Below are 18307 nucleotides of genomic sequence, written 5' to 3'. Positions count from 1 at the left end.
AAAACGCACCTAAACTTCAGTTTTCACTTGTCCTTGGTCAGAAATGCTTCTGCAATTCTCCCCCATCGCCCCCCATTATTATGGGGAAGGGGAACAACTGAAACACATGTGAGACAAGGGTCAAATATATAACCTTTAGTTTAAGATTGGCTTCGTATGATACAATTATGGGCCGTAGGGTGTGATGAAATTGTGCAAAATGTCAGTTTTCCTTATAATTACAGTGCTTTAAAAAAAAATACAAATTTTTAAAGGGTAGTTTTTTCCGCAGATAAGATGATTAAATTGGGACAAGCGTACCATTTTGAACACGTGGAGAATTTGAAACTGTTTTTGGAGATGTGATACCTCTGTCCTGTATTGTCACTATGTAAATGAAAATTACGACACATTAGTTAGAGTTTTATTTCCTTGCTTTTCAGTTCAGTAAATTAAAAGGCTATAGGAAGGAGGCACTGGGGAGCTGAGCACTTGAAAATATTCCATGTCAGACAATCTGAAGGGTAATTGAGATAGGAAAGGACAGGACAGCAGTGACACTCACAAGCCAAAGATGAGGTGTTTTTTTTCCCTTCGTATGGTCTGTTAGTATAATACCAGCTAAAATCGAAGTGCAGTTAAGTGTATTTTTAGTGGAGGAAATGCAATCTTAATTATAGAGTATGTGCTGGGAGTATAATGTTAAAATGAAATGTAGTGTCTTGTGACCTGTGAATGCGACAGTCCCATCAGTTTTTTAAAAAACAAAACAAGAAAGGGTAGAATGTGGATGACTGTTCTGAACTGCAGCAGTGCAGCTCAACATATTTCAGATGGGGACTATTAATACCCAAAAATACCTAGAAGCTATAGTGTTTGAAATTTGCAATGTGGCGCTCTTTCAGTTGCCCTCATTTCTATATTGCATTCCTACAATGACATTTTAAAGTTACTGCTTTTTTTAAGGGTATTTTATTATTTAAATATTGCAGTTTTTTGCCTTCCAGGCTTGTTTATCTGACATACCTGGTTTAGGTCACTTGGAGATAGAGCTTTTTGGATTACTTTATTTTGTTTATTTCATTACATAGAGGTCTTAAGTATGAGATGCTGTAATACTATTTTGTCATATGATATTACTCAGTTACCTATCACTTACTTTCTCCATTTATTTGCAGACTGTGTAATAGTTCTGAGTTAAACAACAAACCTAAAGTGGATTTCATAAATAATAGTGACTTCAGAAATAGTCACACTTGTTATAAACATAGACCTATGAAAACTGATTTATAATCGTTTTCACACTAGAGGGCACTAACATCTCATGAAACTTAAGCCCAAACCAATTTTTTACTCTCTCTGTAACACTTAAGTATTGGGTAGTCTTACTGTTTTTCTAGTGGATGCTAAAGGTTTCAGTTTCTTTGCAGCCTTTTCTCTGTAGAAATGAAAAGTAATAGTATTCTTGCAAGGATGCATTAAAAGTTATTGTGTGGAGTTTTCCTATGTGTTTTTTTTGTTTTCTTTTCTTTTCTTTTTACCAAACAATAATTCAGGTAATTTGTGGAGGAAAGTGTAAATTCCACTTGTACTCTTAAATTGCTTTTTAATGTGGTAATTTTCACTTAAAGCTGGTGAGTAGACATAGAAGATAAGAAATTTTTGGACAACCTCTTATAAAAGTATATTCCAGATGTTAAATCTAGTAGATAACTTTTAAAAGTTGGAAATCAAAGGGGAAAAAAATCATATGTGAACTGATGTTGCAGGCCTAAGTTAGGGTTAATGCTTACATTTACGTGTTGATACCCAGTGTATAGAAAATAGTATGGAAAAGAATATGAAAGTCTATACTGCCAGTAAGTAGTGGGTCACAATGGAGCCTTCAGTTGTTTATGTTAATTTTAAGTAGGTAGTTTTAGAGTATGTGTTTGAATTGAAAGTTTGGACCTCAAACTGGTATAGCCATTTTGAAGTGCTTTATTTTTGTTATGGATTTTAGATACTGAATCTTAGTTAAAACATGTGAATAAAATGGTTCCTGATTACTTTTTGCAGGAATGGTTATTCAGTTGCCTTGGAGATGATCCTACTGCTGTAAATGTAGGGCTGAAGATTAATGGTGTGGGCAGTATGGACCTAACGAACGGACAGTCAAGCAGTGTTAATATTGCGGCTACCGCTTCAGAGGTAAGGATTACAAAAATGAATTATTGGACACTTAAGACCATAAGTACTCAATTTTTTAAAAATGCAGTAAAATAAGTTTTTCTTTTAACAGCTTTGGTGCAGCAGATTCTTGTTTTGTGTGTTGGTTTCATAGGCCTCAGTTTGGATGTGAATAACTTGCAAGTTCTGACCTTTGTGTACCAAAATAAAGCATGAGCTAGCAGTTACAGCCTTGCCATAGCCAAAGCTGCTTTTTTTGATGTTCTCTTCCATCACATCTAGACAAGAAGCTTTTCAAGTTTTAAAAATAATAGGTGCTCTTAGTGCAATAAGGTGGGCTGGCAAGGCCTGTGGGAAATATTCCCTTCTTTGACAGGTACTTGTATGTGTGTGTTGAAGGGCAGTCTGACACAGTAGCACTGGAATCAGGTTGTTCTCTTTGTCTCTTGAACTATATTCAGGAATTGGTATGAGTCTGCTCCTGCCTGCCAAAGTTTCTGCCCTCTAGAAGTGAACAGCTCCTGAGTTAAGAGCGTGTGTATCAGCTGAGCAGTGGAGATTGGCCTCCTATCCTCATGCCTCTTATTTTGAAGTAGTTTTCCGTTTGTCATCTACTTTTTAAGGAAAAGAAGGGATGGGGGTGAAGTTAGTACCAGAACTTCTTGAGTTCCTTTTAGGTAGGATCGTGTGAGGAGCTGTTGAGAGTTGTGACTGATTCCTAAATTCTTAACAGTATTGGAGGGTTTGCAAGACCTGGTTGGTTCTAATTGACTGCTTGTTTTTTTTCCAAAACTCTTGCAAATCACTCCCTCTTCAAGTTTTTGTTGGTTTTTTTTTTTGTTAATGCCTTGCAGTACTGTGATGAAGGGAACTGAGAATCTGCCTTCTGGAGTACTGTGTCCAGTTCTGGGCTCCCCAGTTCAAGAGGGACAGGGAACTGCTGGAGAGGGGACAGCAAAGGGCTACCAAGATGCTGAGGGGACTGGAACACCTCTCTTATGAAGAAAGGCTGAGGGATTTGGGTCTCTTCAGTCTGGAAAAAAGACGGCTGAGGGAGGGCCTTATCCATGCTTATAAATACTGAAAGGGTGGGTGTCAGGAGGATGGGGCCAGGCTCTTCTCAGTGGTGCCCAGGGACGGGACAAGAGGTAATGGGCACAAACTGGAGCATGGGAAGTTCCACCTAAACATGGGGAGGAACTTCTTTCCTTTGAGGGTGGCAGAGCCCTGGCACAGGCTGCCCAGAGAGGTGGTGGAGTCTCCATCTCTGGAGACATTCCAAACCCGCCTGGGTGTGTTCCTGTGCCACCTGCTCTGGGTGTCAGGCAGGGGGCTGGACTAGATGATCTCCAGAGGTCCCTTCCAGCCCCTACCATTCTGTGATGTTTCCAGATGCATTGTTTGCCTTTCTTCGTTAGGGTGACTGAATATATGCTTTTGCTTGTACAGATGTACAATACTAACCTAAGCTTTCTGCTCAGGGGAGACAGTTACTTTATTGCTGATGCATATTATTTTTATTGCTTTTGTCAAAGTGTGAAACTTGTTTTTGCCGTAGTGGATTTCAGTTTGTCTCTTTTCTTTCTTTCATTCTGCTTTTGTTTAAAAGACAAGGTGTCTTTTAAAGTCAGTAGTGATGAGAGCAACAAACTCCTGAAAAATGTTGCTTCCGTGAATGAATCTTTGGGCCTTACCAAAGGTGTTTTATTTATATGTTTATACATGTGTTTTGATAGCAGAACTACGTGTGTGCTGTTTGCTTCTGTGTGCATATGGAAATGGAAAGTGCCACAAACAAGGTGAAGGGAAAATTGTAGTGTTGCTTTATCAAAAGGAAGCAAATAATCTCCAGCACAATTTCACAAGTATTGTCAAAACTTAAAGACAAAAGCTGGCATCAATCTCCAAGACCGTTGTTTGTTTTTGTACAGATTCTTGTACTTCCTTTATCATTGTGTTATGAATCACTGATTGACCACTTGTTGGCGTGCAGCTGAAAAATTTTCTTGGAGGAAAGATCTCTTTTACTGAAGAACATAATCTTCAATGTTTACATCATGTCTGATAAGATTGCATAAAATATAATAAAATATATAAAATATATTGTGTGTTTTGCCACAGCTGAGGTGGAGCTCCCAGCAATACTAGTTTTCTTTCTCTTGAATCTCTCCAAAGAATGTATTAGCAAAAACGTTGTGGGAGCTCTGTTACATCAAGGCTATGCTGTTGTTGAAGCATGCAGGTACCATACTGTACTTCAGGCAAGCGCGCTGTTTGCCCAAGAAGAGGAGTTAAACCCGATATAGTTACTGTAGTAACTTTGTTCTTCATGATGGTTTTCATGTCTCATCTTATTTCTTCCTTTTTGGTTGAGAGTTTGCTTTATGCCAGGTTTCTGAAAGAGAAAACAAACGAAGAAGCAAGAAGCATTCCAGGGCTTCAGAGGAGAGAGTGTGTGGGGCAGAAAAATGATTGCATGCAGACTTTTGAAATAAGTATGCCTGGGGTTCATATATGAAACATACATCTGGATGTGACATTCAGTCTCCATGCGAAAAAACCCTTCTTTCTTGCAATGACTGAACAGAATCTAGGTTTGCATCTGTGTTGTAAAGGAAGTAGTAATAACATAGATGTATTGTTTTCACATGAAACATATCAAAACAATATATGAAACACGAAGTGTTAATTTCATACAAAGTGTTAATTTTTTGAACTGTGTTTGTATTTTGCAGGGAAGCTAAATATGTTGTAGGCAGGTTCATAGAAGAATAATCTATCACATTTTTTGCAAATGTGAATTACTAGCATTTAAAAAGTCCTTTAAACAACTTGATTATACTAAGTGTCTTCAACAGAAACACATACCTAACTCATGGTGTAATTCTTGTAAGTTTTAATGCTTCTAAGAGAAACAGGAAGAGATTGATACTGTTCTTTGATGTTAACTATTCCTTTGGAGCAGACCTTGTCTTTTTTTCTCACCATAGTGGTTTTTTTTCTGTTCGAAATTCAGTGTGACTGTATTGTTGTTCTTATTTTTGGTATTAACTTTCCTGTCAACAAAATTGGAATTTAATTATGCCTTGAAATGTAACTATTGCGTTTTGAGGAACACCTTTGAAATCCATTGAAATCGGTTTGAGAGTTTAGAAGTGTCTGTCAGGAGAAAGTGTGTCCTGTGACTGACTTTTAATTGATAATTTACCCAGTAGAAAAATTCTGTGAACAGTGGTGTTTGAACAGTAATTTTACTTTTGGGAGGGTAAAAAACAAAAAAGAGGAGAGAACCAAAATATCATCAGCGTTTTTGGTTTTTTTTCTGCAGAAGAGTAGCAGCTCTGAATCCTTGAGTGACAAAGGCTCGGCTGAACTGAAGAAGAGCTTTGATGCAGTGGTATTTGATGTTCTAAAGGTTACACCAGAAGAATATGCGGTAAGCAATTCAAGTGATTTTTGTTACTTCGTGTGTGAATCTTCTTGGTAACTTTGCCTCTGTGTCTCCATTTCTGTATGGTTTTTGCCTAACATCCGTTGTCCATGGGTTTCAAAAATGGATCCTGCACTATAGTTATTAATTGTCTATATTCTGTTTAATTTTAAGTGATCTTTCTGGGCTATGCTGTCCAGGCATTTTTCACACTCTTAAATCTAACATCGACCAAAGATTCTTAAGTCTTTATTATGCAGCTTAATTCTGACATGAATATTTTTGTTGCAAGAATACACTTGATCTGTAGTTGTTTTTTCTGGAGGTGTTTAAATTTTTAACTTAATTCTTACATCTAGAAAGCGTTTGCTTCTTTTGGGTGCAATGGTACAGAATAATGAGTTGGATATTCTTCTGCACAATGAAGAACAAATGAGTGAAAATATTTAAGCAAAACATTGGGTGATTTTTTTTTTTTTTTACCTACTTGTAGAGGTTAAGATGACAGATGGTCCCTCTAAGTGATTCAAGTATGTTACTAGAAAGACTGCTGACAAGCTATTGCTCTTACTGCCTTTATAATTCCAGTGATGAGATTCATGATGAGTTGTCCTGGGGAGATTATTGAAATGTGGTAGTATGTATCACAGAATATTCCCATTAAGTTTTTTCTATTATTTAATAGTTAATAACTATTTATTTATTAATAGCTAAATTGATTTTAATGAGTAGACTGAAAATTTAAAGCATCTGGATTATGAAGTGGTACTTACACCTTAAATTCTTCTTGGGTAGTTAATGGGATTTATTCCTGACTGATGTTGAAGTCATGTAGTTTGGGTCTCTTGCTCCATCATCAGCAACAGCTGGGCAATGAATCACCTGCTTTTCATGGGAAGATGTTTTTGGGGCTGGCTGTTCTTTCACTTTTATCTTACGATCTCTCTACATAAAGGACATCCAAGTACTTAGGGATTTTGGGGCTAGTGGTGTGAATTCAACTGGAATTAGCATTCAGGCCAGAATAGCTACAGGTTCCTTTGAATGGCTCAGCTATTTAGCCAGTGGTGGATGCTGTTGTGCAGCAGAATAGTCTTGGTGTAGTTGCTGTCACTCACTTGGACAGTAAAACATACAAAAGTGCTTTGTCTTTTATCGCATTTCATGATCCTTTTGCCCTACTAAATCATCTCTCCTGTGCAGAAACCTTTTATGTTCATGGGTGTTCTAAATGTTACCTACTTAGCAAATCTTGGTCAAATAGAAATCTTTATTAAAATCCAGTGTTTTTACTGTTCTCATATTATGCCTCAAACTGTGTAGAGTTCCACTCATAAACAAGAATCTTTTCGTTAAGCATTTCACATTGCAATTTTGAACCTGTGGTTATATCTTTGGTTTATGCTAACTGGTATAATTTTGCTGTTTTCTCAGTTCCCCAAAAGAAAACACCTTTAGTCTTAGCCTTCTACCTTTTAGAGTATCTAGTTCTTCATATGAGGTTTCATTTACTGTAAATGGATCTGAAATGTCCTATAGATAGAGTTCTGAACAATCAAGCAAGATTGCCAGTAGTCAGTGTTCAGCCCTTTGGCAAAGTTATAATTCATTTCATTTCTTTTTCAATTATTCTGTACACAGCTGTGTACAGAACTACAAACATTAACTTCTTTGTTAACGTTTGTTTCCTCAGGCAAGTTTATCTGCTTTTCCAGTAGGGCTTGCTTGCTTTGAATGCTGTCTTTTTCTGATCATCCTTGCTGAAGGTAGTAGAAATAAGTAAATTTGCCCAAAACTTAGGTTCCTTGGAGGAAAAGTACCTTTGATCCGTATGCTTGTTTTTATTTTATTGGCCGTTTCATTATTCTTCCTGCTTTTAGTCCTACCATATAGAGTCTTCATCTGGGTTTCAGTGTTAATGTGAAGGCTGGCAGAGCGATGCAGTATGCCCAAGCTCTTGAGGATACCAGCACTGATGAGAATGCAAAACTATGTTAGTAAGGTTTTCACTTAATAGTGGGTATGTACCTCTCAGATTGGACATGGATATGCTGCCAATTGCTTTTTCAAAGGATGAGAAAACTTATGGTTTAGTGATGGCTCTTATAAAATGGATGTAATACAGACTACTGACATCTGTCACTTAGCGAAGGCTGAATCCTATTACCAACTGCAGAATGAATACTGTTTTCAAAAAAATTTTTTTTAAAGTGGTGAACTGAGGAAATAATGTGTGGGCTAAGTACCCACACTTTGCATTTTCATCAAAACATGTCACTGTGTACGGATGGAACAATTAGAGTTAAGCTGGAGAAAGAGGAGGAAAAATCTGAAAGATAATGAAGTTTGAGAGATACTGGAAATAAGATTCATGCTAGTGGTTTCAGTATCAATATGAGACACACAGATGTCTTTTCAGTTCCCACTGCATTAGAGACATCACTGTTATTTCAACACTTGATCTGTTTAGTCGGTTATTGGGTAAGAGACAAGTTGGACTAAAACTATTGCTTGTAATCCTGTATTTTCAAGAACCTGCTTACCAAGCCAAAGAGAAGCCCAAGTGTAAATATTTTTGGTGATTTTATTTCCATATTCTTCCCTTTGGCAGTCACCTAATACTGTCCTGAATGCACAGTTGGTGTGCCGTTTCATGTAATGGTCCTTTGTTAAGTCTTGTACTAACTTTCGAGCAGAAATAAGCCAGCCCTTCAAGGGGTCCAGTTTGAACAATAATGGAAATTATTATTGTAATACATGCGTAATAGTCCAGTTAAACTGTTGTTACCAACCAGGTGTTTTGTAAAGTTGAAGGCCACTTTAGAAAGGGACAAGTTACAGCCGAAGCAGGTGAGATCTTCAGGCATAGCTGCTGCTGTTGCAAATTTACAGTTTGCTTTATCACCTTACAAAGTTTCCAGGGGATGTGTTGAATATGTGCGTCTTTCACAAAATTTTTTTTTTGGGGAAAAAAAAAATCCCATTCAATGAGTGTGAAAGTAGCACATGTTTGTTTTCTGCTAAGGATTCTACAGACAGCTTTCTAGCTGTAACTAATAAGGAGACTGTCTGTTTTGAATACCTGCTTTTTAGGCTGATCACTGCTCACTTCTTTATTAAACAGCTAAAAGCCACAAAACAAGTTGGTGCCAGGATTACCCACTGGTGTCTGGCCCTGCTGATGGAGCTGTTGTGTGTGCACAGCGTAGAGACAGTTGCAGTGAATGCTGGCCATTTTTGTTGAAGGGAGAAGTGTGGTTTCGAGTGTACAGGGCACAATTTGTGGGGGAGGGATATGTTAATGGTGCAGTGGCAGTAGAAAGGGGGGGTTGGTGAGACTGAAAGAAAAAAGGAAAATGCTTTGGGGATGTGAGCTCCAAATTAAGATGCTGGCGAACCTCAAGTTGAAGAAATATTTATTTTTTGCTTTACAGTAAATTCTTATTCCTTAGACTGCTACTGTTTAATTATTTGACTGTTTATTACTTTTTGACTCACTTTACCATTTTATACTTAGCCACGGTGGTGTAAATATTTGAGGTGGAATTAAGGGAAGCACAGCTGTATAAATGTGTTGCTTTTTTTCCCACCTAGTTATCTAAGAAGGATTCTTTATTCTTTTGCCTAGTCTCTGAAAGTGCTGTGAAGTAAGTTTGCATTGAGACGTATGTGCATTTCTTTTCTTTTTAATTCCAGTTAGGCTTTGTCAACTGGATGTTGGAAAAAAGAATATTGCTTAATTTGGAAAACGGTATAAATATAAAGTTTATTTTAACATGTTTAGGTGAAACAAGGAATTTTTCTTAGAGGCATTCTTATGGCAGTTAAATATCAAGTTATCTGTATCTGAAAAAAGAGCGTGAGTGTGTGTTTTGTAAAGGAAGCAGGTCTTGAGAGTTCTGGAACTGCATCACTTGCTTAATAAAAGTGCATAAATATGTCTTGATCCGTGTGGGGTTCAATAAACACGCTTTTTGCAACTTTGAACAGAACAAAAATAACTTAAACTGGTCTGAGGTTCCCCCCAGGAGAACTTTCTGTCTTGTGCGGGACTCTGGCAGATTCGCAGCCTCCTCAGCAAGTTCCTGCACAGCTACTGGTGTGAGTTGTGCAACACAGTTCCTGGCAGTACTGTTGGTTTTGGCCTCTCCTGAGGCTGGTTGTTGGGGGATTAGGGAGTTTGAGGCAAGTCTGTCATCTGCATCTGAGAGCAGTTTGAATAAAGTTAAGTACAGGGCCCTAGGAGCTTTTGACGAAAAAGGACTTCTGCTAGTATGTGATCCTATTAGCTTTATTTTAGAGGAGTATGCTCCCAATGAGAGCAAGAAGAAGCAACTTTATTATAGTGTGAAGGAACTATTAATGATAAAAGTTCTGGAGCAGACTTTGTGAGAAAACAAGTAGAGTTTCATCACAGGAACTTTAATCCCCCCCAGCGTTCATTTTGGACTGCAGAATTATTCTCCTACTGATGCAGTGCTTAACAGAGGCTTAGCTATTTTTTTTCGGCAAGGAAAAATATTCTGGCAGTCTGGAGAGACAGTGCTAAGCCAAGTTGGAAGGCTTAAATATAATTCCTTCTAAAAATTCAGATTAAGGAACAATTTATGAAGTGCTGCTTGAACCAACATGGCTTCAAGGAAAATCAGATTATGGCAATATTCTTCAATAATCAAAATGTAGGCATTTCATATTTTTTTTTAATCTCAGACAGAAATGTAGTTTTTCTTTTCACAGTGAGAGTCTCTGTCTGGGAGCTCCATGGGAAATGCACTGTCCTCATCGTAGGTACCTGGCAGGAAAACATGTAGTACTGCGAATAGCCTGAGAGGAGGAGTTCGTGCTTGAGAAAGTCTAGGGACTCGAAAGGTGGGGTTATAGTCCAGATCAAATGGGAACTTTCATATAGGGGCATGGAGAGGAGCTCAATGCAGGGGTGGTAATTGCAACTAGAAGTTCTTAAGTTACAGGGTTTTATGGAAGGAGGGTAGTCCATGTGTTCACGGAGAAGAGAGAAGGAATTGGGGAGTGTTTTAAAATTTCGCTTTGAGTTTCTCCATATTCCTCAAAGAAGCACAATGAGATGTGGTTCTTAATCACCTGGTTGTAAAATTTCTAGCCTGACAACCTTGGCCAAGAGAGAGGTGAATCTCTTTATCTGTATATGAAGCTGTGTGCTAGTAAGTTTAGTATTTTGAAGTACTTGTTAACAAGTCCAACATCTCAACATACAGGAAGCCTAAAATATTGTGGTGGGGGACTTGTCGCCAGGCAAGGTCTTTGAATTACATGCAAAAGTGCCCATGGCTGTGCAGGGGGGTAAAAATTTATCTTCCAGTGTCTTAATTGCAAGATGTTCATTCACTGTTTTTAAAAGATGGTTTTCTCTTGTAGGGCTCTTCAAGTGATTGAGGACTGGGAAATACATTAGTTGTACCTTAGATGTAAAAACATACTTCTTCTAATTGCATTGAGGAATTGTTACCTAGGATAAACAGAAACACAAAACTTTCATTCAGCTTTTTCATTGCTTGAGCGATGAAGTTCTTTAATATATGTAAATGAACTCCAATAGGCTTCTTGAAAGGTTGAAAATATCGATTCCCTATCTTTGTGTAATTTAAATGATGAGTAAGAAGTTATTCAAGGTTTTGTATTGCACATGTGATTTTATTATTTTTTTAAATATATGCAGCTGACAACTAAAAAAAAAACCAGAGGTTATGGTTGGCTTGCTTCATGTAACAAATTGATGTGAATGTTTACAATTTTTGGTTTGAATATTAAAACATTAAACCACATTTAGGAGAAGGAACTATCCATGAATTTGTATTGGCTGGATTGAGGAGCTGGAATGAGAAAAGTTGGTGCATTGTATCTCCTCCCTGAAGAAACCAAAGTAGTGGCTTGTTTATTTGGGGTTTAAATTGCCCACAATTTGGTCATGGTAGAAGTTACTTTTTTGTAAGAGTTGAGCAATGGCATCTAACATAAATATCATAAATATAGTTTTGTCATTTCAAGTGCTATTAATTAGAATGCCAGACTTACAGTTTGCTTTAATTTTTACTTAGTAGTGAGCAAGCACCCTTAAAATGGTAAAAATTCAGTTAAGTGTTAGACTTACAAATATGAATAAGTTAATGTTTAAAAAAGTTTTGTCAAAGGTATATTTAAACTCTTATGTGAGGTGCATTGTCATATCTACAAACGCAAATGGTTTCTTGTCTATCAGCTTAGGTATTCAGCTATCAGTCACTTGACTCTTTGGAACTGGGAACAATTTTTTTAAGTGCTCTTAATGGCAATTGCAAGCTCTCTAAGAAAGGAACCTCAATAAGAAGGGATGTTTTTTGAACAAGTGATACAGTGTTACTGTGTTACTTGATACAAGATATTACTTGAATAAGTGATACAGTGTTACTGAAGATAGATATTACTTTTAGTGAAAGCAGCAAGATGTGGAAATCAAACAAGCAAAAAAACCCAACCCAGCCTAATATCAATGTGATATTGGACATCTAGATACTAGAAGATGTTTCTCTTTTAAAACTTACTGTGGTGGGTTTTTTTTGTTTGTTTGTTTTTTAGTTCTTCGAGTTGCTTTTTTAAAAAATGTTCTTAATAGCAATTTAAAATCTCTTTAGTAATGAACATTAATCTTGAGCTTTGGCATGAGTGGGTTGCTTTTTTTTTCCCTCCAGTGTTAATATACCATTCCCCATTCAAAATGTATGCATATGTTTTGATATGTGAGTTCTGTTGCAAAGTTATAATAACTGCCTTTGTTTCATAAATAGTGAGTATTGATCTATCTCAAAGTAATAATTAGTTTAGGAGTTGCTACTGAAGCAAGTTACATTATAATTTATCTAAGGCAGTTCAGGTTGATTAAGATGACAAATTCTGGAGGGCTGGGAAGACAGACATTTATTTTTAAGCATTCTCTCTTCTGTGTGAACGAGTCAGTTTCCTGGCTCACTTTTATTATTGTTGTATTGTTGTTTGAATCTTTTTTTGGGTGAGGAGGGTTTGCAGTGAAGTGTTAATAACTATTGAAATGCCCGGGTCTCTAGTAAGGATGTTTTTTAATATACTTTATATTCAAATTTTATTGAAGTGCCCATTCATTTGGTTTCACATTCCCCATCTCACCCAATTTTTGAATTAGTTTCTCTTATTGGGAAGCGTAGCAATATGTTCATTCAGCCACATATTTACCTAAAATAATAAATTTCTGAGAAAGTTTGGTATACTTTAGTAGACAAGTGGGAGACTAGAGATTGAGTTCTTTGGCTGGTGTTTCAGGACTGGGTTCTTCACCTTGGAAATCAAAAGGAAGCGTTAACTCTTGCTGTAATGTCTGGCTGCTCTATGGTCAGGATTGGATCAGGTGAGAGAAATCAATCCACACTTTTCCTTCTGTCCCTGTGTCTCTTGAGTGTTCTCTGCAGGTAAGTGTTATTCTTTGGTGCTTGTGCCTGCACAGCCATGGATATGTGATTAGATGATTTACAAAACTGGGATAGATTTGCTGCGTCCTACTGAGTGAGAAGTTAAAAATAACACATGCCCCCAAATATCAGGTGGATTTGTCCTATGCAGTGGTACAGGCTTTCTGTATTTAGATAAGTGCTGTCCTAATAGGGAAGCCCCTCGCTTAGGCATTCTCAATTTATCATCTTAAACTTTTTAGTAAGATCTAGAAATAAGCTTGTGCCTCAGCTCCTTTTAGGATAAGTGTTCTCTGAAAACATCTTGATTATCAGCTTCAAGTGCATTTTAACTCTAGAAATTAGTTAGCCAGGTTTTCCCTGTCCCCTTCTTAAATACCATGCTTTTGGAGAAAAATCTTATTCCCCCTACTTGTGGGGTGTTTTTCCCTGCCCCAGTAAAGATGTGTCTTGCCTAGTTGTTTCCTCAAAAGAGCCTTATACGTAGGTACCCCAAACAAGAGGGCATAGTATTAAACTGTCAAGATGAAACTGCATTTGCTTACTTGTGTTCGGCGTAACATAACCCAGAATGACATCTGTGACGTATGTTTAGAAGTTTCTAATGCTCTTCTGTGTGCAGTGTAAAGATCCAGCTGTACCCTTCACCTATAGCGGAGCATTGTCATCGTGTTGTGGCTTTTGGCAAGGAAGTACTCCTGTCACTGTCCAAGGGTCCTTATTCTTTATCAGATAACCTGCTCAGGTTAGGAAAAGGTGGGGAAATAGCATGAAAAATTACCAGCATTGTCTGTGCATGCATTCAAAATCCTTCCAAAGTAAAGCTTTATTAATTGCTGTTGGAATAGTTTGTGTTGCCGGGGTGCACTTTCACAAATTTGTCCACTTCCTTTGCCAGGAATGACTTGTTGCTGTCAGCACTTCTCGTGGCGAGATAAAATACCTCTCTCAAAAAAAGGCTTTGTGTGAAGATTTCTGACCTTGATGATCTTAAAAAAAAAAAAAAAAAAAAAAAAAAAAAATGCTGAAAGAGTCTTTAATTTTAGGAAAAGAAACCATTTTGATTCCCTCAAGAATAAGTCATTTTTTCACAGGCCTCATAATAAAAGAATAGAATGGTTTCAGTTAGCTAGGTTGCTTTCAGTTTGAAAGGCGTCCTTTGTTTTTGGCAGAAGTTTATTATATGTATTTTACTGTAGCTGGTATGGGTGCAAGGGAACAGAGAAGTTATGTTGAAGGCAGAGAGTATTTTGTCATACTCTATTCCTGATTTTCTGTTATTACAAATAGCTGCTGCTAAAAAAACTTTGGGGGTGGGGGGAGCAGTATGTCTGTCTGATGTCCTAGACTTCATTTAAAATTTTAAGGTACAGTATAATTTGTGCTGTCGAAGGATGCTGCAGCTGATCAGTTGATTGTTAAATCACATTTAAAAACGGTAGTTTGGAGATTAATTTTTGAGTTGGCATTTAAATATCTTATGGATACGAATGAGTGGCAGGTACTCGCATGTGGTATGAAGCATATGATTTGTGTTATTTATGTTACAGGACAAAGAATGTAAGAATGTCTTGTTTATGTAAAAGGTTGTATGGGATTTACTGTTACAGAGGTCTTCAGACATGTACCCTTCTTGAGTGTATATTGCCTTATTTATAGTAGGGTATGTGGATTCATAAAATTGGTCTGATTTAATCTCACTTTAGCCCAAGACTAGAAAATTCTAATATAGCTTTAAAACACCATGGTTTAGGAGAAGAAGGAGCAGCCAACTAAACCAGAGCCCAGGCAAGAAAGTTTGTAAAATGGAAACTCCTAAAGGGCTTGTTACTTTTACGATGATGTACTGCAAAGTACCAGATGATTGTGTCCACTGTATCGGTTACAGAAACTGGGACTGATTTATGTAACTTTTCATGGTCATGTTTGATTGCTAGAATTCATAACTAAAAATAGATTTAGAGGTCAAAGAGATCTGCTACAAAATGTGTATTTGGTTGTCTTTGGCAAAACGCATCGTTTCTTGTCTTGTTAGAGCAAGGGCATCTCTTTGCATCTGCTTGCTTTCAACTAGAGCATCCCAGTTAAAGTTTTTATGCGAGGTTGACTTTATCTGAGAAGCTATTCTGCTATCCAACAGTGGCATTCAACGGAAATTGTGATTTGTGAGAGTGTACCACAGAGTGTATAAATGGGGGAACCGCTATTTTCAAGGAAATGGGAATAAAGTTATGCAGCTCACATCTGAGGAAATGGAACAAGGCCTCTGAATTCACTGTTAGAAGGGTATTTGTGGTATGTAACTCAGATGGCGCTGATATTTCTGGGCTACCTCCATACTCTTTGAAAGAGATGGTGTCTTTCTTTTGGATACATAGGCAGAAAGCAATCTTAAGTTGTATGCTTAAAATAGGGCTCTGTGGATATGTTTCAAAATGCAAAACCTGGTCTTTGACTCCGAGTTCCCTTTTACCCCTTTCAAAGCTAAAGAGGCATCCCAGATTATTGGTTCTGATTTGCTGGAAATGAGATGGCTGTATTTAATTTTAGCTGTTGCTGTGCAACTGAACAATTACTTAGCTTAATTATTTAAATATGGTCCAGGTATTGATTGAAGAATTTCAGGGATTTTTCAATAGAATTGGGTAACATCTAGACTAAGATTCAGAGTTTGAAGAAAAACTGCCCTTGAGCAACTAAATTTAGTTTGTTGTATTCTTGGGTAGCTTCTTATATCATGTTTCTGAGTTCAAGATTTGACTTGCATATGTAACTGCAGGATTGTTCTCTGGAGAATAATTTCTTATACATTGTTTATTTTATTAAATGTAAAGTTTGGAGTACTTTATTCTCTGGTTTTGCAGGACGGCGCTGTGGTAGGAGCCGAAACCTCTGAAATTAGCTACAAAACGAAAGTCAAATAATAAAAGGAAACAGAATAAGTACCATTCTCATGTAGCACAGCAACTTAATGTAATGCAAGGTTAATATTGAGCTGAACTTATGATTTTTTTAACTTTTTTTTATTTCAGGGTCAGATAACGCTAATGGATGTCCCTGTATTTAAAGCAATTCAGCCAGAAGTAAGTAGTTCAAGTTCACTGCTTTTTGTTTCAAATTTAAATGAAAAAAAAAAAAAAAGGTTTGCCAATGTATAAATTCTAGAATTGCAAAGTGTAAGTATGTCAATAAATCTTCATTTTTGTCCCGGTTCATATAGGTCTGAAGCAGATGGCTTTGTAACACAAAAATATGTGTAACTAATAGTTTGTTTGGGGAATGAAGTATTGGTATTTAGATAAGTTCAGCTAGTGTCTATATTTCAGTGTTTCCGAATGACAGGCATCTTGATTTGACTATTCTGATCATGATGTTTAAGGTTTCAGCTCCTGAGGTATTATGTGGTATGTCAACCTGTGTTTCCGTAACTGGTTCGTATCTTTTTTTGGAAAAAGAAAAGTGGCTGTAAAGGCATCTTGTATTCAGGATGGGTGTGATCGGTGGATATGTTGGTGATTTGTGTTCTCTGTTTTGTTTCTATATGATGCCATATTCTGTTCTGATTGCAGCCTGGCATGAACTGATGTTTTCAGAATCTTCACAGTGATTATAATAAATGATGAATTTGTTTATCATTTTTTCTGTACAGTTAGCATTTCCCTATGGGCGTTGTTTTGCACTTTTGAAGGCTTATTTTTCAGTTTATTGTCCACCTTATCAGTACGGTGGAAGTCTTTTTCAGCTCATCAGTCACCTTTAGGCTATTGTAAAATATTTTATTGGTAGCGTGCTTTTCTCATGTAACTCCTGTGGTGTGCTGAAGAGTATTTTGCTTCAAGTGGAAAAACCTGCTGAATCTCTTGGTTGTGACTATTGATTTCATTATTTCTGTATCCACAAATATTTTGAAGGCTTTCTTTTGATCTGTACTTGAAAACGTTGTAATGATTTAACTTTAATGATTTCAGCAAGCTATTTCCCAACCGATGTGGTTTTGAGTGGGATTTTTTTGTTGTTTTTTTTGGGGTTGTTTTTGTATTTTTTTTTTAAATCCTTCAAAGACCCTCCCATTTGATCTCTCTGGGGTGTTGTGTTTTTTTTTTCTGGGCACCCTTAGAGTCTTTTTGATTGGCAGAATATGTTTATTCTAATCTTCTAATAGGATATATCCTTTTTATTTTTTTTTCTTTAAGCTCTTTCCCAAAACTTTAAAGCATTTTACCCTTTTATCTAATTCTTTTAAATAGTTTCCTCGTGTGTGTTTGTATACTTCTTTTTCTAATGTTAAGCATTACTGCTGTGTAGGGTTCGAGTTGAAGTTGAATAAGCTCTGGGTGCTTTTACACAGTGCCTCATCTCTAGTTACACTGAGCTTCAAAGGACTGGATATCAGAAAAATCAAAACACCAGTTAACTAGTGAGGACTTTTCCTAATGATCTGCTGATAAAGAAATTTAACTGCTTGACGTTGATGCTGGTTTATTCTTTGCAGTCTGCTTCCAGCACTGCACAGGATGAGCAATCAGTTGTGTAACAACCATAAGGAAGCCAGCAAGTTATATCTAGTGTCCGTGATCCAATACTCCATACCTCCTAATTTGTTGCTCCTTTAATTGCTGCCTCCTGTATCTCAGATTATGTTGTGTGAGCAGACCTACAGAAAGTCTCTGGGAGTTGAGAAGAAATGTCAAGAAAGCACATTTAACTTTGCTGGTTGTTCTCACTCATTATCGTAAACCATAAAAGGTAAAAGCAGAATAAAATAATTGAACTTATCTAAAAAAAAAAATAACTGTGGGAGAGTGGGTGAATATATCTAAAAGTAATTCCTTTAAATCTGTATGTAGAGCATAAGGAAAAAATCACATGCCTTCACTGGAAAATATCCATGTGAGGAAGTGTCGCTGTTTTGACGCTTCTCAAGTGTTTGCACAAAAGCAGTTGACGGCACTGCCAGTGTGCAAATATTATTTGTTCATCAGTGCTCCTTCACAGGTAGGGAGAGGTCTGTATCTGATGTGCCTCTAAATTGTGTTCATCCCCTACGGAAAAGGGGCATGCAGATTAACTCTCAGGTCAGAAGCAGCTAGACACAATTAAGATGCTTTCCTCCTGTATAGCCAAAAAGGAGAACAAACATGGAATGCTTACATTGCCTAAAGGTGTATTGACAGCAGGTTAATGAAGTGTTGTAGGTTTCTGAGTTTCTGTGAAGTATCTACCAGACTCTGTGCTATATCCGTATCTTGATTCAAGTTGTGAATCTTTACATATA

At 37.0% G+C, this 18307-nt stretch overlaps 1 protein-coding gene across 7 annotated transcripts in view; it reads left to right on the top strand.

Moving 5' to 3' along the window:
• The window catches only part of RALGPS2 (Ral GEF with PH domain and SH3 binding motif 2), a 156992-nt gene that overhangs the window by 45756 nt on the left and 92929 nt on the right, over positions 1-18307 (top strand). For all 7 annotated transcript variants that reach the window (XM_063342813.1, XM_063342815.1, XM_063342814.1 and 4 more), the window contains 3 exons: positions 2038-2169; positions 5477-5584; positions 16065-16115. In XM_063342813.1, coding sequence (XP_063198883.1) covers positions 2038-2169; positions 5477-5584; positions 16065-16115 — 291 coding nt within the window. The remainder of the gene's footprint in view (positions 1-2037; positions 2170-5476; positions 5585-16064; positions 16116-18307) is intronic.

Source organism: Chroicocephalus ridibundus, chromosome 8 (assembly GCF_963924245.1).
Source record: "Chroicocephalus ridibundus chromosome 8, bChrRid1.1, whole genome shotgun sequence".
NCBI classification, from domain to species: Eukaryota; Metazoa; Chordata; class Aves; order Charadriiformes; family Laridae; genus Chroicocephalus; species Chroicocephalus ridibundus.
This window is presented reverse-complemented; position numbering and strand designations above follow the sequence as displayed.